General features: G+C 41.6%; 2 protein-coding genes across 3 annotated transcripts in view; one reads left to right on the forward strand and one right to left on the reverse strand.

Annotated features, from left to right (window-relative positions):
- Positions 1-812: 812 nt before the first annotated feature.
- On the reverse strand, positions 813-2761 carry LOC125016738 (transmembrane protein 158). Its single transcript, XM_047599405.1, has one exon. The coding sequence runs from the start codon at positions 2106-2108 to the stop codon at positions 1407-1409; it is 702 nt and encodes a 233-aa protein (XP_047455361.1). The 5' UTR covers positions 2109-2761; the 3' UTR covers positions 813-1406.
- An 8602-nt stretch (positions 2762-11363) lies between these two features.
- lars2 (leucyl-tRNA synthetase 2, mitochondrial) overlaps positions 11364-20500 on the forward strand; it is a 30437-nt gene continuing 21300 nt past the window's right edge. The window contains exons 1-3 of one of the 2 annotated variants that reach the window (XM_047599393.1): positions 11364-11530; positions 15362-15603; positions 18214-18345. In XM_047599393.1, coding sequence (XP_047455349.1) covers positions 15373-15603; positions 18214-18345 — 363 coding nt within the window. In that variant the 5' untranslated portion in view covers positions 11364-11530; positions 15362-15372. The remainder of the gene's footprint in view (positions 11531-15361; positions 15604-18213; positions 18346-20500) is intronic. The other variant, XM_047599394.1, reaches the window with a different exon arrangement.

Consider the following 20500-nt stretch of genomic DNA (forward strand, 5'->3'; position numbering starts at 1 on the left):
TAAGATACAATATTAGAAAATAGCACGGTTTTTGCTAATAGCTAGGCTACTTGCCAAAACATATTTTTTAATATAGTAACTTTACTTCTTATTTAATTGATAAGATATATATATATATATATATATATTTATATATATACCGTATTTGAACACTGAATCCATTAAATGTTCCCTGGGGTGTCTACAGTGATATTTCGAAATATAAACATCCTGACTAATTGTTGTTTGTTTGAATTTGAGTTCAAACATGAGTTCAAGCATGGGTTTCTCAACATCCCAAACTGGTCAGTCAGCTCAACAGGTCAAAAGTTCTCAGATTAAATGTCTGTGATCTTGTCTGGGCATGACATACTAGCAGAACACGTTACAGTATGTGATTTCAATAAGGGTGAGTCCTTAGTAAAACTAAAGAGAGCCACACGGGCGGCGAAGACTGATTCTGTAAATCCTTAAGGAAAAAAGAGGATGGGCAGAACAATAACCTGTGTGTTTCTATGGATTTTGCAAAATTTGCCATACAATGACTATGAATAAACTGCCGTTGATTCCAACCTTATTGAATGAATTTTATGTTGTGTACATTTTTCTGAAAATGATTCCATGCATATGTTTCTGAAAAAAATAATCTCAAGTAATTCCTGAAATTGTTAAAACTGAATTAGATCTTTTACTACGTATTTATTCAAGGGGGCATGGTCGGACACTTTGACACATGATGTCATGTTCTCAATTTGCTCGCTTTGCAAAGTGAAACACAGTAGACTAAGTCTGATGTAAACTGATTTCAGCTGCAGACAACAGGGTCAGACAGATTCCAGTATCGCCTATATTCAGTTTTATTTTCATTTTAACGGTTTGAACAATAATACAAATAAACACATATATTAAACTTGACATTAGAAATCTGACAATATAGGAATCCAAACCCTCTCTATGTCAATAAACAACATCTATTTTCATGAGTTATTGGAAAAACTATGACAGTTATGAGCATGACTATAGGTTATAGATTATGTGACGGCACACTTTAAAGTTCAGTTGTCAGTGCAAAAGTCCTACATGTGTGATAAGGCAAAAAACGCTCTAAAAAGGTTAAAAACTATACAAACACTGTTTAAAGAGAAAGTTTGCACAGTTTACGCTGACATGATCTATAGGAAGGCCTACAAGGGTTTACAAAACACACTGGTGTTGTTGGTCCCGGTATAGATTACTATTGGCTAGTATATTAATCCTTCATATACTTTACCTTGGTTGCTCTAATGAGGAGGAGATCTAAGGGTCAAGGAACACCCAAGGAGCTAAAGCATTTGATCAAAAAAGTTCTCCAAACCTCCAGAACAACTGAATGGCTACAATTATAGTATAGGCAGCACAGGCTATAATGATGATGAAGATTATTTCAGTTATCTCGGTCTCCTCTGCTCCATCCCATTAGGCAGAAATCCTGCAATGATCGGCACTGGCCATATGAGAGCAGCAACACTCCACACAATGATGACCAAAGTCATGAAACAAGCCACAAGTGTCGACTCGATGGGCTTTCTGTTCAGCCTCCAACTTTTGTCCCCCTTCAGTTCGTCGAGGCTGAAATCCACGCAGCAGAAAGTGACCTGATCCCCAGTCTGCTGGCCCCTCGACCTGCCCTGACCGAACCTCCGGTACCGGGACATCCCGCAACCCACGCACAGGCGCAACTCCTGCTGACCCCCGGTGACCCCGAGGTGCTCGATGACGACGGGTGAGATGGCCCGATTGAAAGACGCGGAGAAGAAAGCCCTGCCGTGGTTGTTGGTGGTGTAGATGAGGACGTCACACTGGAAGCCGAAGCTGCTGTCCCAGCGGGCCACCAGCGAGGTAGGCAGGAGTCTCTGGACGCTCACGTTGCACTGGGACATAGTCTGCAGGGGTGAGGTGTCGGGCGAGGCTTCGCTCTCCTCCACGGACCTCTTGGAGAAGCGCACGTCCACCTCCAGGTTGGCCAGGAACCTGTTGGAGGAGTTGATGGGCGGCAGGAGGAGGTCCTCGTCGCTCCAGCACTGGCATCGCAGGAGAAGCGCGGCCACCGCGGTCAGAGCCAGCAGGAGAGTCGGACAGTTGTTCAGCATGGCACAGGGCGCGTCTCTCCAGCTCGCATGGTGCTGTGACAAACCGCAGGCGTCGGAGAAGATGTGCAGTGTTTCAAAAATGCCAGTGATTTCTATAAACGCATCTCCCAGTGAAGAGGTGGAATTCCCTGCACGGCTGGTATGTGTGAAAACGTCCACAGCTTGTCACCTGCGCGCATTCCTCTCCCCGTGGATGTGTCCCTCCACCCTTGTTCTCCAAACGTGCCCTGCGATTACGAGGCGCGTTGAAAGGAGACTGAGCAGCTCCGTGCGCTCACAGCTCCGAGCTTCCCTCCCGCTCCGTCACTTCAGGTGTGAGCGCTGAGCAGCTGAACACAGAGGAGTGGCGAGGGGAGAGCCTCCAGTGCGCAGGGACAGAGGCACCGAATGCACACGTGTCTTCCTCGAGTCAATAATCCTGGCATGCACAGTGCGCTCAATAAAACTTTACCGAAAACATTACAATTCGCGTAGTTTTGAAGACAGCGAGGCTTTCTGACTGAAAACAAAATAGTGTCTGCAGAACATCCCCCATATTTGAGATACAATAAGGCCATACCTTCAGTCACTGCAGCTTCCAAAGAAAATGTTTTTAATGGTTTGGATGATATCAGATGGATAGTTATCTGCAGCTAACTGATTGGTGGCTATGAATCTTTAGATGCATTCACGGTGCCAAGATAATGAACCCTAGTCTATGTGTCTTTCTGCAAGGTTATTACTCTTTTGTGAACTCTCAACACGTGTTGACTGCAATCAAATGTACAACAATTCTTCAAACTATACCTTCAGGATAAATTAAAAGAGCTTTGGCGATCCACTGACATTCCCTGTAAATTTGGATATCACATCGGTGTCATCGCAAGCTCAGACAAGATGTGAGGAAAGTAATGGGCAACTATTTCGCATACATAATAGGTATCCGGGGCTCTTGTTTCTGTAAAGGCCACTGAGCCAGGAAACATGACAGGATTTCAGATGACAAAGGACACTTGCATTTGTGTGCGCAAGGTCACACCAATGAGTTTGCTTCATTTGACTGATTGAGCTGAAAGATAAGAAGTTAATCTGGATCCAATGCATGGGGAAGATTAACCTCTGAACCGTTGTTTATTCAGAAGAGATGCGCTGCGTTCAGCCTGAAAGGGCACGGCGCTAGAAGCAACCCCAATGAGCAGCATGGTGCCTCGATCAAAACTACATCACGTGTTGATCCTGGCATTTTCCTGGCAGTTCTAGGCATTTTTGTTTGTTTGTTTTTGTGTTGTTTTTCCGCTGGCTGTAAAACAAATTACCCCCAGGCGGATAATAACATTTACTAAGACTTAGACTAAGTGCATATGTTGTAAAAGATCGTCCAGTTCTCTGATAATGTCCTTCTTTTTGAACCTAAGTACATGAATTTAAGCATTCATTATGTTTCCTTCCCTTCAGTGACAAAGCATGCAGGTCAAGCGCAGTTGCACACAGCTTCATCTACAGTTATACAAGGCCACATTTCATACAAAATGTCCATGCAACACATTGCAGCTCGTGACCTTTTATCATAAAATCAGCTATGAGTTACTATAGTTACCTGGACCACAGTTTCTTCTTTAACTTTATACTTTAACATTACATGGAAATTATTTTTATCCATATAACCTTCCCACACAGATGATCTGATAATGAATTAAACAATATCTCTCTCGTCTGTTTGTGGTGCCCACTTATGTAAAGGTAAACCCAGCAGCCCATAATCTCTGTGCTGGTTTGCTCATCTGCTCTCTGCTCTGCCAGCTCTCTGTATACGGGTTGTTTCCCTCCACCATACTGTGTACTCAGGGGAAACCAGACACATCAATAAACATGTGCCTCTGCTGTGCTGCAGCAGCGGGGGTTTTGTACACAGTGAGTATATAACCTGGCCGCTGTGTCAGGTTCTGCAGAGGATGCCCTCTCTGTGTTTTTGGGCGCAGCACTGTATCACAAACAGTAAATCTGATTACAATTACAGCTGGACACACAGATGCAGTTTATCTTGGTTTCTGTTGGAGCTCTAATGATAGATTAAATATTAGGACTAGTAGTTAAGGACCCTGTCAACTTTTGTAGATGAGTGACATTGGTTCAAATCTGACAAGCTCCAAAAAGTCAGTGGCTTCAGTGAGATGAGGACAGACATTTCTTATTGTTTCACCCTTTAAAAGCAGTTCAACTAATTAAATCCTCCTTCACGACTGTTATAATAATCAGTTTATGATAAAACAGCACAAGAAAGGCAGTAATTCAACTGTATTTTAATTCTGGGTGGTGTAGTTTGAACCACTCTCTCAGTTACTTTAAAGTTCTCAGTTAAAAATTTAAAGCTAAAATTCAGTGCAGGACTTATATATAGATAGATAGATAGATAGATAGATAGATAGATAGATAGATAGATAGATAGATAGATAGATAGATAGATAGATAGATAGATAGATAGATAGATAGATAGATATAGATATGTGCATTCATTTCTGTTAGTGTACCTAATGAACTGGCAACTGTATATGTGCCGTTTTGCAGAATATTAAACAAATGTTGAACATTTGAATAACTAAAGCTTTAAAAAATCAAATCAGCAGCTGTCTTACATACAATTCAGACAATTCAGACACTCTTCCATTTATTTATTTAATCAATTGTTGTTTTCTTTGAAGCTGTTGCTCTTATTGTGTCCATCATCTTGAACAGACTATTTCAGGCGGCTGCAGAAAAGAGAGATCGTCCTCTTTTGTCAATCACTTAACTTTCCGTGCATCCCGCTCCTGGTCGCCGCTCTTTAAAGGCTGATACTTCTTTGAACGAGGAATTAATCATGCTTTTTCTACGGGTGTACTCATCATAACAGCTTATATATAATACATCAAAAAAAGATAATTATTGACAGACACAACTGTGTCATTGACCAGAAGCAAAATGGCGATGAATTATTCTGTTTCATCTCTGCGGGCTGGGAGATATGAATGCCACTTGAATGAATCGTTTTCTTCTGTGCCGTTTAAATGGTGTAAATTGCTCCGGAGCCCTGCCTCCGTGTATTTGATGTGGGGGCCAGCAAAAGTGAAAGATGCTTTGGCCTAAATTTGCACCTGAAAGCCCCTCTCCCCTCGTCTTCCTTTAATTATGACGGTGCATTCAGCTCAACCTTCACTGCTTTAAAACAATCATCTCGTTGTTCGGTGCTCTGCCTGTACATCTCTCTGAGGCTCACGAAAACTCCCACATGTTTCTAAATGCTGGTCCCTCACCATCGCATATTCTCCAGACAGTGTACTGGTGAACAGAGAAAGAAAATGCAAATCGCTTTCTCGTTCATTAATTATGCTATAAAAATGTAAATGGCTTTGGTGACAAAAATGCAAATGGAGTAAGATAAAAGTCTCTTCTTCTGGAGGAAAACGTATGAAAGATTCATCTTCTCAAAATGTGGCTCTTTTTTTTCAAAAGCAGGACCTGCAGCAGCTCCTGGACGGCCATCGTCAGCTCTGGATGAGACACCGTTAGTCTGAGCCGTTAGGCTGACTCTCACGCACAGCGGCTTTAATTAGAAGTTGAGGACTGGACACATTGTTGTAGACACTGTGCAAACGCTCTTGTTTTATTTCTGAGGCTGGTGAATCCCCACTCTGTCTGAGCCAGCGGTCCTGTCAGACCACCAATCACTGACAGGACTTATCTCCACAGCAACAAAACTGCGGAAGCATACGAGTGACAGGGTGTCAGTGGAAGATGAAACGTGATTTAATTCACAATAATAATAATGAAACTGATAACATAGTTGTGGTCATTATCCAGATGTAGTGCCAATAATAACCAGAACGGCAGGAGATCAGAGCTGCATCAATAACAATGTTGTGTTCAGGGACATCTTAATATATTGTACATACACCAATCAGGCATAACATTATGACCAACTGCTTAATATTGTGTTGGTCTTCCTTGTGCCTCCAAAATAGTGGTGCCTCATCAGAGAATGGACATGTGTCTTCTGAGGTGATGTCCTGTGGTGTCTAGTAGAAGGATTGTTTGTTAGTTGGGGGACTTTGGGTCCCATGGGTTGAGGGGAGGGGCCTCTGTGGATCAGGCTTGTTCCAGTGCATCACACAGATACTTGATCAGTAAAGGGTTCTTTGAGCAGTTGTATCTGGGAAAAAAAAAGGAAAAAAATAAATCTAGTTTGAATTGACAACATTTTTAAGTAGCTTCTTCAATTTTAAGTAACTGGTTTATAGGAGCATCCATCCAAACACCCATGACAAGAGTCTGTTAATAAACAGATGCTGGAAGACAAATCCAGCTGCCTTCATTTTAGCTTTTTTTTTTTTTTTTGGATATACCATGACCTGGAAGACTTCACAGGTTTGTTTTATTCACCTGCAGGGAATACTCACTCAAGGGTCGTTACATTCGTTGCTGTTTTGGGTTAAATCCATAATCTGATGTGTATCCATGAAGCCCGGCTGTTACAACAGGAGTTTGCTTTACACATTTTAAATCATTACTCACGAGTAGCGCATAATCATGGTGAAATAAAGTAAATTTCATCAAACCAGGGACAATTCAAATAGTTGTAAATAAATGTAGAGGATAAAACCTTGTGTTTACTTCTGACATGTAGAGGAGAGAAAGATTTACAGTCACCTTAAAATTGCCTGATCACTGTATATTTATTTTATTTTATTTATTCCTAAAGCCTCGTTAAATGAGATCTATCAAACATGAACACATTTTGAAATGAGATTTTAAGTTACTGGATATAACCAGTTCAGGATATAGTAATACGTTGCACATGTGTTTGAATCACATTTCCACTTCAGCCTCACTCGCAGCCACTGTGAGTGCAGAGGGATCTGGATGTGCAGAAATGAGGAGTTGTAAACTAATTAGCGGCATTAATTGCAAAGGCGCCTCTCTGAAATCAGGCAATGTGGTTGGGGAGCCTCTAGAGTAGACATGACAAATGGGTAGTTTTGGAGAACAGTGTGTCTGTTGCAGAATCCGCATTTCTTTCTTTCTTTCTTTCTTTCTTTCAGATGAGATAGAGCCAAGCAGCAGAAGAGAAAATGCGCCGTGGAGCTCACAACAGATTGTTTGAAATCCCGTTCCAGTGCGCAAAGTGATTCCTTACCACCACTGGTCTTTGTGAGGCCTCCATGATCAGATAAGTGAAGGATACTTGTGGCTGTCAATGTGAAACAGGCCCCGGAAATAACATCACACTTATCAGGCACCCTGAACCGCGGTCAGCGGCATGCACAGGCCTATCAGCTTTCTCCCTGCGATGAGATGGTGGGAGATTGTTTCTCTGTGGCGCCGCCAGCCCGCTTCTCGTTGGGGCAGATGCGGATCGTGAATCACACCAGAAAGGTCACCTTGGACAGGTAAAGACAAGTCAGTCTGCCCTCCTCTTCTCTCATCTCCGTGTGGCCGTTTGTCATCTGGTTCTCTGCTGGTGAAATGCAATCGTCCACCGAATCAAGGAAAGAGGGGATGATTACCACGGGCTGTTTGTCATGGTGGAAATAACCATGTGGGAGGAAAAGGCGGATGATTGGTTGCTTTCAAAAGTGATTTGTTTGAAAAACAACATAAGGCCTGCTTTTACCTGAGACTCAAAAGCAATGTGGCTGTCCAAAAAAAAAAAAAAACGCACAACATCATTCAACCAAAAGTATCTGATTAAAAGTCTTTTAATGGAGGGAGGATGTCATGCAGTTTAAAATATTAATGAGAAGAAAATATAAAGAAGGGGAGCACTGAGACTACGCTGGCAACCGGAAAGAGGAGTTTCACAGAACTGATTCCACGCTTTATTCCAGCAATAAACAGGCATTGTTCAATCAGACACTCCCTGAGGACACAGAGCCTCCATCTGCTCCTCTTATATGATACCTATCATTTTTCCTTACATGTCATGTCGTTAGAGGACCATTATTTTTGAAATATATTGATCTGGAGCAGCCAAATATCACCAAATACAGTCCTGGTAGCATTTAATGAGTTTTTCTTCATGGCTTTCTTACTTAAATGCCCAGTAAACACATTTCTCAGTCTGCCTCTAACTAGGCAATAAGTTAGAACTGTCACAATGATTTTATTTGTCTGGCTCCTTCCCACTCTTTGTAAATCGTCATGCTAAACGAAGTCAACCACTGTACAGTTACCTTGGAAAATGTTTCAAAAGTGTTGGTGACTCATCCAGGACTATTTTTTTTATCTCCATTTCTCCCCTTGCATCTCTCCTTCACTGGGAGACCTGATGCAGACGGGATGGTGGCGTCTGCACAGAGCAGACCAGACTTGAGTTTTGTGAAGGTCAATGGTCTCTTTTTTATATATATCCTCTCTAGCTATTGATACTGAAAGCGCTTGGCAGCCCTGTGACACATCCAACCATTCCCTCACAGAAGCACACATCAGGGCTGAGCACCGGGAGCAACTCTGGGTCAGTGTCTTGCTCAAAGAAGCTTCAGAATGTGGTCCATGGATTGAATCACTAACTCTCTGGTCCGGACTTCTAACCGCTATTCACCCAAACCAGGAACCTTTCCTGTGATAACCACTACACTACAGTGACAGAAAGAAAAGATATTTCGACATGGTGAACACTCAATGCTTGAAGTGGGACGCAAAGAAGATTTACAAAGAAGGAAGGTGCGGTTTATGCTAATGCATCAATTTGACACCGTAGTTATGGTGACAGCCCAGACCCTTATGATGTACCTCCCAATAATGTAACTACGTGCCCACAAGAGCTGTTATTGGTCCACTTGATTTTGGCGACTTTCCCATCTCCATAATTTTCAAACTGATTGTTTTAGATCAATAAAGATGGAACACGACAAAGAAAGATTGACTGAGGAAGGTACCAGCATTTGTGCGACTTGTCTTTGGGTTCAGTCGCTATTGTTGAACGTGGAGCAGGAAGTTCACACTAGATGCCGCCTCCGCCTCCGCCTCCACCGTCTCTGTCCATTGGAACGACGCGTCAACACGGCCGCCATCTTGGGTAGGGGAAAGCCATGACTACTTACAGTATTAGTGAACGAAGGCAGAGGTCTATCAGCGTAACTCAGCTCTTTTCAGACGATTTTCAGTCCGTTTGGATTCTGACCAACGCTGGGTTCTGTTTATGTCGCTACAGTTCAGACACAAAACTTATTGAGAAACACTGATTTAATATGTCCACAAAGTGGAAAGTTGTTTGGATAACAACAGGATGGGGCAGGAAATATTACGGCTATGTGGTTGTAAACAAGAGCTGTGACCGCAAACGGGGGCAGCCCATTAACAACAGCAGTATAGAGTTCATCCACATCTCATAATGTTTGTGTCAATTAGCATCTCCGCTTCTCTGCAGCTTGTGTTCTTTGCTGCCACGTTAAAAAATTAGAACAATTAGTAGATGTTCTCTCAAACTGGTCAGCCTCATAATTTCCTGTGTCTGTGTGTAGTGAAAAAGGCGAATCGATTTGCAACATGGGGTGAATTTCCCTAATCCCCTTTTGGCATGGAAAATAACAGGAAGTAAAATTTGGTCAATTGAAGCTTCAAGTCTCCTGTAATTTGTGTTGAGTCAGGTGGTTATGGTGTAATATAAACTCATATAAAACACGCATTCACCAAAAGACTACATGTAGTGTTCATCTGGATGCTCTGTATTAGTTCAAATATGTGTCCTTGTAGGAGAAATTGTGATGTCATGTTGGTAATCAGTGTCTTGGATGATCTGATGCTTTCAAACCGGTCTTTATTGACTCTACACAGGGAACCAGTTCAATTAAGGATTTCATTATTTTCCATCCTCTGTGGTTCTTCTGTGCATTAATTGTATAATATATAGTTAGCCTTTTGCCTTCTGGAAGAGACAGTGTATTTTAGGAGCATTAAAATAGAGGACAATCTCAAATTTTTATTTGTAAATGATAAAAGCAGCATTTACCAGCACCTGCAGTCCTTAATGAAACAGTGTAGTGGATGAGGAAGTGAGCGCTGGATCCATTCATCGGGGGGGCCTCTCCCTTGTATCGACAGACTGATCTTCGGCTGTATGTGGAGAGGCTCCACTGTGTCAGAAAACCATTCCCCTCTCATTTCTACTCTGCAGCCACATCCTGCTGTTGTGCCCTGGGCACAGGCTCCCATTTAACTCTGATATACGACTGTAAAGGCCCTGGTTCAGCTCAGTGACGTCAGGCAAAGGAACTTTCTCAGTCTCCTGCTGATGATATCCTACCCTCCTTTCTCTCTTCCCTCAATGACTCTGACTCTTTCCTGCCTTCAATGCTTCGGTCTACGCATCAGATCAAAGGTGAAAGCCCCAGTGAACGCTCCTAGACAAAGAAGAGTGATGAGACACTCCCTCCTCCTCCAGAGCTTCGTGGTGAAGATATGATCGAGTTCAGCAGTTCTCCTTGTGAGCAATCACTTTGGAAAGTGGCATCAAAGGAAGTGAAAGTGGAAGTCCCTCCTGAGAGCACTGTACTTTGTAATGCTGCTGGCTGTAAATAGGAAATTATTTCAGTGAGGTTTTTATGGTAACTCTCCTGATGTGATGATTATTCACTTATGTTCGTGAGCTACAGTGTTACAAGAAAGCTACACAACATAGATCAATAGCATCGATTTCCTCTTTCCTCTGATACATGATATAAGGCACCCTGAAAGGTTGAAAGGATTACGAGTTGTTAAAAAGGCTTTGTGAATTGTCAATAAACAATTTACAGGAACCTTCAATATTTATCAATTAACACGGAATTCAAATAGATTTTTTTCACCTCTCCGTTGCATAAATAATCAATTTATCGACCATTAGTCAAACCAGCAGTCTAATCTCTGAGGCGCTGTTAACATGACAAAATTACAATAAAACGTGATGTTTACAGTGGAATATATTTCTACAGCTGAAAACTGTTTTCTGTGGAGGCCGCAGCTGCTGTCATTTAGAATAAAAAGATTATTTTAATGAGAAACAGTAATAGCTGGAGGTTATTACCGCTCTCAGAGTCTAGAGGAGCTGAAACTAATTCAGACCTAGTACGTGCACGCACACGGGTATCCTCACGTGCGTGCACGCGGACTTTTTCTAGAAAAGAATCAAACGTTAGACGAAAGAATGAAAACGGGCATAGAAATGATGGAAATCAACACGCAGTCTATGCGCGTAGGACCAACATCTATTTATATAAAGCTACTTTCCACGTGTTTGTTTTTGTCAACGTGCGCCGTGTTGATAAAGGTTATTGAAATCCAAGATGGCGGCGCCTACAGAGGAGTCGTGATCCAGGGAAACAGGGTATTTACAACAATTTTACAAGCGGGACATGGTGTTTTCAGCACGGACTGTATGTTTTATGTCATTACGACCATAACGCGAAAACAAAGGATCTAGAAGTAAACCAGTAAGTGCCCGCAAAAGACACAGCTTTATATGTTGACGTCCTCTCCTTCATCCTTATGCGTTGGTGCAGCTGACAGACAGAACCTGTCAACCAGGAAATAAGACGTGAAATAAGATGAAGTGGCTTTGCAAGTTTAAGAGAAACAAAGAGGAGTTTTGTTAGTCGTTTCAGTTTGCAGCGGAAACAATCAAAGCTGTTGTGCTGTGTGGATACGACAAGCCACATTTAGTATAGGTTAAATCATAGTCATTGTAGTATGAATGATTTAAAGTACACAGTATAACCTACATAACGTTATGTTTTCCCAGAGCTGAGTTAAGCAGATTAATATGTGTCACACAGAACTAAGCAGACATTTTTTTTTACCAAAAAAAGTCCATTTACTCTTGAAACATTGACTTATCGTTGATTTAGACAGCAAAATATATTTTTTAATGTATTCTGTTTAATTCCTCTCACTACGTTGCTTCATTTTAAATAACTTATTTAACTTATTATAAAGCAGTGGTAGTTTGGTGGTGCCTTTCGGTGTCTAATCTGATAAATATACACAAAGTAGCAGTAACCATTTCAAATTCAGAAGTAATCGTTCTCTTGTAGTGTGTAACCTCTAAGGCCAGAAACAGACATGTAGTAAAGTCTACGTTCTCTCTCCTGTCCTGTGGCAGAAGATGCAGTTTTTACCTGTGTATTTCACTAAATGCAGACCCCCATTATGACCACCTGCCTGATATTGTGTAGGTCTGCCTCCAAAACAGTTGTATCTCATCAGAGTGAAAAATTCCCGCTCAAAACATGCAGAAAAGTAAATTAACATGTGAAGTGAATTGTTTGGGTTAGTGTAGTACAACTGCAGTCTTTGAGTTTTTAATGCATTTGAACCTGCTTTAACAATACAGTGCGTATATGACATTTTACATAACACTGGTGATCGTTACAGCATCATTACATGATGAGGATCAGCATCAACTTTTGTAACCCCTGCACTTCAGTTTATGACACAGACAAGAAGGATTTTACTTGTTTCTTTTTCTTGCACTTTGGTGCTGTGTCAGTGGTATTGCGTGTTTTCAACTCCAGTCGAAATGAGAACTTCAAGGAAAGCTACAAGGGATTGATAATTACTCGTAAGCTCCTTGAAACTATAAGTAGTTATGCCATTAACCAGACAGTTTGTGATGTCCAGGGAAGAAGTTGGAGGCAGCAGTTCTGTGTCTGAGCTCCAGCTGTTTGCCTTCAGGTCGAACTGATCGATGTTATTTATAGTGACCAACTTGGCCAAGTACCTGTCCCTGCCGTCTTTGCTGATTTTGTCTCGGTATCTACTCATTTTTCGTTTGTTTTATCGATGTTCCATCTTCAGCTCCCCTGTAGTCTGTTCACGTTTTGTTAATCCTCCGGTAACCATCCAAAATGGCGACGGGGGGCGTCTCACTCATGTGACTGACAAAGACGGATGGACATGAGCCTTCTGAGGGTGTTCTGTAGTGACTGGATGTTGTTAGTGTGGGCCTTTGGGTCCTATGGGTTGAGGCCTGTTTCAGTGCATCCCACAGATATTTGATAAGTTTGGGATCTAGGTAATTTGGAGGCCAGGTCACCTTGTGCTGTTTTTCATGTTTTTTTGAGTTGGTCTTAAACTGTTTTTGTATGTGTGTTTCTGTGTCAGGCTGCAGCCTGCTGGGGATGGCTGCTCCCATCAAGGAGTGTCATTGCTATAGGGTGGGGGTGCCTGGTCTCGTCTAGGTGGCTGGTACATGTCTAAGTAACATTCACATGAATGTCAGATCTAAACGTTTCCCAGCAGAACATTGAATTGTCGCAAGATGGTCAGTGTACTTGTAATGTTGTGGCTGATCGATGTATTCAGGTAAATATGTGCTTAAAGGAAGGCCACTACCTTACCTTAAAAGTGGAAACAGACTTCTGGTGATATATTTGCTCCCGCTGCTCCTGCAGTACACAAAGCAGAACCAGGGGGCTGTTTGCAGAAGTTTTCAGTCACTCTTCATAGGAGACACCCGGATGGATGAGCCCAGTCACCATAGAAACATTATCTCAGTCTCTCGCCTCAGCCCACTCACTTGCACCGTCAGAGATGCACACAGTCTTGAGTGCTCCGCTTTCCCAGCCTCAGCCTGAGGGAGGAGCGTCGGCAGCTGTGATGCTTCGCTTTATACTCGAGAGGATCGAGTCAGAGAAAAAAAAAAAAACAGATTCCCACAAGCGGGTGGGTGGAAAAGAGGAGGAGACCCTGGTCAGTTTTCTAAACTAAGCTAAAAAGTCTCAGCCTGAGCTTTTAACTGATTGGTTTTATAGTATAGGCTATAATATAAGATTTTCAGTGTGACCTCCTTGGCAGTCACAATTTTTCATTTACCTCATATACATCTTTATTTCAGTCTGGTGTCTGGGTATAATCACTGCTTCCAAACGGCATCCGTCGAGGTCTCTCTGTCTGAGATCCATATGCGTCAGCGTTGTGATAATATTCTCCCGACAGGCCAGGTTAGCAGCGGTTGTACTCTGCTGCCAAGGATGCAGAGAATGCACCAATATCTCAGGTTACCTTGGAAACTGTGTTAATGTACATGTCTCTGTGTGTGGTTGGCAAATTTGGGTCAAACGTTGTTGTTTTTTCGTACAAGGAGTTGACTGTCTGACCTACATAGAGCCCCAGGGAAGTTTATCCCAACTGATCTGTTTATGAACGAGAGCGAAACATTAGGTGCACCAGTGAAAACATTCTGCACTAAACCCCCGTTTAACGTGACGTTTGTCTTCACTGGTGTACTTAATATACTGGCAAGTGAGTGTGTATTTATTCTTGCAAGCTTTTCTGTATTTCAGTATTGCAGTCCATTTGTCTTACAAGTAATTGCAGAACCCAAGGGAAGCAGGATATTCCAGCCAGGTGATATCCTGAGGAGCACTTAACCTTCTCCGATACAGGGAAATCATTATAAGACTGCAGGACACACGAGTGCGTCATTTCAAAATCAGCCGACGACTGCGAATGTTGCTCTCGTACGGGAGCAGGTGGTTTTATGAGAACAGCCCGTCCAGAGCCGTAATCGCATCGCGCTGAATAAACCTCTTATTTCACAAAATCAGACCGTTGTGTGAGTGACGCGGTGCGAAGAACACAGACTGTGAAACAGCAGCGATGGAAAAACCGGAATCACGTGGACGGCAGCAGAGCCTGTTCAGCTCCCGACGAGTGGACTCGAATCATGTGTTTGTTCCTCCTCTAGATCCAAATCATTATAATCCTCATGTGCTGTTATCGGATAAATAATTTATCTATTTCACCAAATTGTCGTTGTCACTGAGGGATTAGAAAAGAATATTAATGTATTATTGTTATTATTATTATTGTTATTAAAATTTGAGTTGGATCCTTTTTAGCTATAAATTGAGAGTATAATTTATTTATTTATTTTTTTTATTGTTAATGGTTTTATCATTTTTAGTTTTACACCCTAGAAATTTGGGAAAAAAAGTGTATTTTTGAATATTGTTTTATCGGCTAGCTTGACTGTCACTTCCTGGATTACTCAGTGGTTGTCCTAAAGTCCAAAATAACAATTTCAGTTTACCGTAATCTACCATCCAAAACGAAAATGTGATCAATTTACTTAAGAAAAAAAGAGAAAAGCAGGAAATCTCCATCACAACACCAGTTAGATCATTTCAAAGTCAAGGTGGCAGATGTGTGAAAGTACCTGACTGCGTGTGACTTATCTCCAGTGTAGACATCACAATATTTCAACAACTCGTCAACGCTCCCACTGTCTCCCTACCGGTTTACCCCGTCTGTCCCTGTCTTAGGAGACGAGACCATGCAGGTGTCCGTGAGGCGGCTGGCTCTGCACCCCCTGTGTGCTGCCCGGCGTGGCCAGGGGACGGGCGCTCTCCTGAGTCCCGTCCTCCGCCTCGTGTCCCCCGGCGCCCGTCCCCTGTTCAGCGAGACGGGAGTCTGGGAGAACGACTATCGAATGAAGACCAGACGCAGACTGGAAGAATGGTGGCAACCACGAATTATGAAGCAGTGGAAGGACGCCCTCGAGGAGGTAAGAGGGACGTGATTATATTGATGAGTGTCTTCTTGTATTGTCATATAGATACATTAGGAGGAACCTGGATAAGCTCTTATCATACTTACTTAGTGAGTTACTCACTGAAGTACTTCAATAGATACATTGCAGGTAAGTACATTATTCCCAGCCATTAAGTATCAGAAAGTCTACAGATGTTTTGTTCTCAATCATCAACAGCTCAAAAGCAAATTTTCATGTTCAATACGAAGCTGAAAAGTGCAATAAATTGTTTTGTATTTCTATTGAACAGTAATTAAAATAGACATTCATTTTCAGTCATTGTGCACGTCACAGAAAACAAGGAAGTGTCAGCTGATAAAGTAAATTAATACGTACATACATGTACACATGATCACGTATACAGTGATACAAATAACTGTGCTTCTCAGGTCGACTCAACATCTAAAGGTCACATGTGCACATAAATGTACTTGATTGGAAATAAGTGCTTATGTCGACCCATTTTTCAACCAATGCTCCTGAGTCAGAAATAAAGTCCACAAATCGAGGTTGGATTGATGGTTTTCGTATCATGAAACAGTAACAGGGCACGTCAGCCCAGACAGATTTCCGTTGAGGAGGACTAGCTCCAAGTTTCTGATACTGTGTGCGCTGCTGCATTGTTGTAGCTTATTGTAAGACATTGTTGAGGAATTGAATTAGAATGAATTAATTATTCGGAAATTTTTGATCCCTTCGTGAAGTGTGTCAGAGCCTTTATACTGTGGTTGTGTTGTTTTTTCAGTTTCATGATTTGATACAAAGACACAGTTAGTATGCATGAACAAAAAGTTTTTAATGTTACCGTGATTAAATCATTGTTTGCATTCAAATAATAATCTCTGTTAATAATGCTTATTTTTGGTGATGCTTGTTTCTTTGTGCACATTGAAGTCCTTGGTGTCCAAAAAAAACAATTAAAATGTGTTACGGTAATGAATTAATTTCCTCAAAGTGGGAATAAAAATGTCTGAAAATACGCATATAGGTTCTAATTTCACATTGAAAATTAGAATTAGATCCTACTTTATAAAAAGGGTGTGTTTGCGTGTGTATACGATGCTTTTTTATTTTTTCCAATGAGTTGTACCACGTTCATAAGAATCACCCATCTGTGCTTCTCCTGCTATGACGAGTCCAAACATGTTCTCTGTCATTAAAAGGTCGATTCTTGGCCAAGTGTGCTCTTGAAAACTTAGTCAAGACAAGATGATGCATCTGCTTTTTGGACAAATCTGTACAGCAATACACCTAAAGCGCCTTTAGACTTTTTTTTTTTAATACTGTCGTGTGACTCGCTGTTTTATATCCAATACAAATTAAATACAATATCAGTGGACGGTCTGAAGTGAATTTGTTGAAAACATTCATTTGGGAATGAACTCATTATATCTTGACAAAGAACGCTGTGGCCTCACAGAGCACGTTTGTTGTTGTTGGCCATAATTGAAGATGCTATTTATGACAAATTTGCACAAGTCTCCTAGAATAAAACAACGTAACGTCACTGTTGTGGGGACTACGGCAATGGTCTCTTTATCTTTGGTTCCCACCTTGCGCACTGTGGTTATTTAATAAATCCTCTGTTGAAAATGTGTGTGAAGCATGTTTTATAATTTATAGCTTCCCTGCAGCGGGGTCCGTATCGGAAACCTCGTCTGCAGTCACGGTTGCAACGTTGTGTTCTTTTGGATTCTGCTTTATCAGCCATGCATGGGGAAATATAAAAGGACTGCTCTCTCAATGCACTTCCACTCTAATAACAGCATAATAAGAACCAAATAGCTTAAGAAAACCGAGTTAAATCAGTGTCTTTTATTCATCGCTATGTCACAAATGGAAATTCTGCCTCAGTGCCCTCAGGAATTATTTAAAAGTCTACAGTGTACACTGCATTGTGCGATTCTGAGTACACATGGATGTAAACTGCAAATAGACTTGTTGAAGAAGGCACGGCGCTGCTTTTATGTGAATTGATTAATAGGTTGTTATGCATCCTTCAGAATTATTCTCTTGTCTATTAGTAGCGCTGGCCTTTGTAAGTCATCACAGACCCAGAGCTGATTATATACCCTAATGGTCTGACCGTGTGGCCGTCTGAGACGGGATGACAGTGATTAAGTGCATTTATGACAGGACCCAGGTCCTAATTAATTTATTGAAAAATTCACGACTCGGGTTTCCTGTAATCATCTGTAGCAGGATGTAACCGGTACTTACTTTGTTGCCGTGGCAACGGCGTTGCGGCCGTAAACCATCCATAATCCGCGCTGCCATCGTTTAGTTTCTGACACTATAATCAGCCGCTGTTAGAGCCTCCTACGGTAATACACCAGAAGTCAGTCGGTGCTCTCGCTCTATACGTGATGAGTTATTATCCCTGTCCTGACCTCATCTGTTTAGTGCAGTCTCTTTTATACACGACTCACTCAAAAGCCAGACTCATAATGGAGAGAAAACCTTTGTGCTGCACTCATCTATTGTGGTCTCTCAGGGCTGAAATTGAGCTTTATGATAATTTCCATGTCTCATGGGGGTTTCTTAGCTGAGACCTTTATTATAATAAGCTCTTGTTTCTCCCAGAGCGCAAACAGGAAGAAGTTTTACGTCCTCTCCATGTTTCCATACCCATCGGGGCGACTGCACATGGGCCACGTGCGAGTGTACACCATCAGTGACACCATTGGGCACTTCCAGAGAATGAGAGGCCATCAGGTACGTCTGCTTTTAGTCAGTGTGCTTTTTACCGCTCCCACTCTCCTCCCTAAAACAAGCAGGGTCAGTAGCTCTCCCAGTAGCAGTGACTGAGCTCCATTTGGCTTCTTCACGTTGAAACGTCGGGCTGCAAAAAAAGGAATTTCAAGAAGGCAAAAAATCCTTGCATCAAAGAAATACATCTTACATTTTGTTCAGAAACAGGAACTTAGTTTAAGAATTTAAAGATTTGTCTTCTTGATGCAAGATGATTTGATTGAATATAAGAATATTTTGCTTCTTACTAGTAATAGTGATGCTGTTTTTGCAGTGAGTCCTGTTATTATCCATGATAATTTACTGTCTTACAGGGTGAGTAGAGTAAGGCCATTGGTAACATCTTTAGTAACACCTGTGTGAAAAAAAGGAACCGGTAATAATAAATCTCATTATAACAGAAACTAGAGGATATGAACTTGTTGTTTGTATAACACTTTATTCTGAAAATTAAACAAGGAAATGAGTGAAAAGAGCTCACATATATGTAGGTAGTGATTGGTGCAAAGAGTATGTCTCCCACTGTAACCTATACACTAGTACAGTATGTTTTTTTTTTTTGTTTGTTTTTTTGAGGAAACACGTACATATATGGAGACAAAAAGATCCCAAGAAAAAAAAAAGAAGAAGAAGAATATGCAAATTCTGACTCAGTTTCTTTTGGTGGCCTACCTGTATCTTGATTTGTTCCCAGATGTTTGTTGTGCGTTCTTCTCGGTCTTCTCTGTTTATTCCTCTTCTCTCTCAGCAGTGTGTAGACCAGAACACAATTAATATCAGGCTATGTTAGCACTGCTGGGCTTCTTGTTTATACTCCTTCTCTGGACCGGGGCGCGTCGTATCTATTTAACCTGTCATGCTCATGTGTGTACATAATATAGGGTGTTAACTTTAGCACTGATAGGAGCACAGCTGGAAGAACGACAGTTGTTCCTTGCACCACTTTCCCCTCAATTAGTTTGCACTGTCATGGGAGCATGTAATTAAATTCTTTGTTGTACTCCGGTTTCTACCGCGCGGCCGTCTGCCAGCTTCCTTCTGAAAGTAAATACAGTGCTCAAGTTGAACATTGCACTCAGTTACTAGTTTATCAGAATGACCTAAATGAGAGTAATGCAAAACACCTGTCATTTATTCTACCTACATAAAGAGTTGATTAAACTGTTTGGTTTAATCAATTGTGTCTTTATAGGATTGAGTTTCTTGGTAAAATTATTTAAACCTGAAACCTGGTTATTTTATATAGAAAACAAAAAAGAGGTTTTACACAGTTTGAATGATTCCAGGACACCTATTTTTTTTTATTGTATCCAATGGCCAGCTTAAAAAAAGAAAAGGAACCATTAATTGATGTGGCAACTGGAATCATCCCGGCTGTGTTTCTGATTAAAAGTGTTAGAATCGATGTCCAGCTCTCTATTGGCTGATCCTGTAGAAGCTGTGGTCTGTGTCTGCCCGGTGGGCCGTGTACCCGCAGCGACACAAGCACCTTCCACTCAGTTCTTTGCTAAGTCTCTGTCTGCACACCATCCATTTAAAAAAAAAAAAAAAGAAAAAGCTTGTGCACAACAAGCTTCTGTCTTCCTCTGTGTAGTGTCTTCTCCCTTACCTGCGGAGAGAATCCTGTCTTCCTCTGTTTGGTTTCTCCCAAAACAGAAAACCAGGCTACACATGACTACTCTCTACTTCCTACCCAGGAGTGTTCATCTCCCCCAGCATCTGTCAGAAAGGGAACACCGTTCTGCCGTGTGCACACGGTCTACTCTATTCACTCGTTAATTAAGAAAGGTTCTCTCTGTCAGTGGCATTATCTCTAAAAGCTTTCATCTGCGTTTCAGTGAGTATTATCTGTGTGAGAATCTTTTTTTTTTTAAATATTTTTCTTTTTCCTCGAGACCCAGTGTTCCTGTTGTGTATCATCTCAGAATGATTGGAGTGGGAAGAGACTTTTTTCCCCCCCTCAGTAATTGAAAATTGTTGTAGCATATTATTTTCTGTTTTCTGACAGACGAATAAGCTGACCTGTCCTCATGTCTGTTCTCTTAAGACTTTATTCGTTCCTCCCCGTGCATCCTCTTTGCTTTGTTGGTTCCAAACCAACCAGAATTAATTGGCAGTG

The sequence above is a fragment of the Mugil cephalus genome, chromosome 11 (genome assembly GCF_022458985.1).
Source record: "Mugil cephalus isolate CIBA_MC_2020 chromosome 11, CIBA_Mcephalus_1.1, whole genome shotgun sequence".
Taxonomy (NCBI): Eukaryota; Metazoa; Chordata; class Actinopteri; order Mugiliformes; family Mugilidae; genus Mugil; species Mugil cephalus.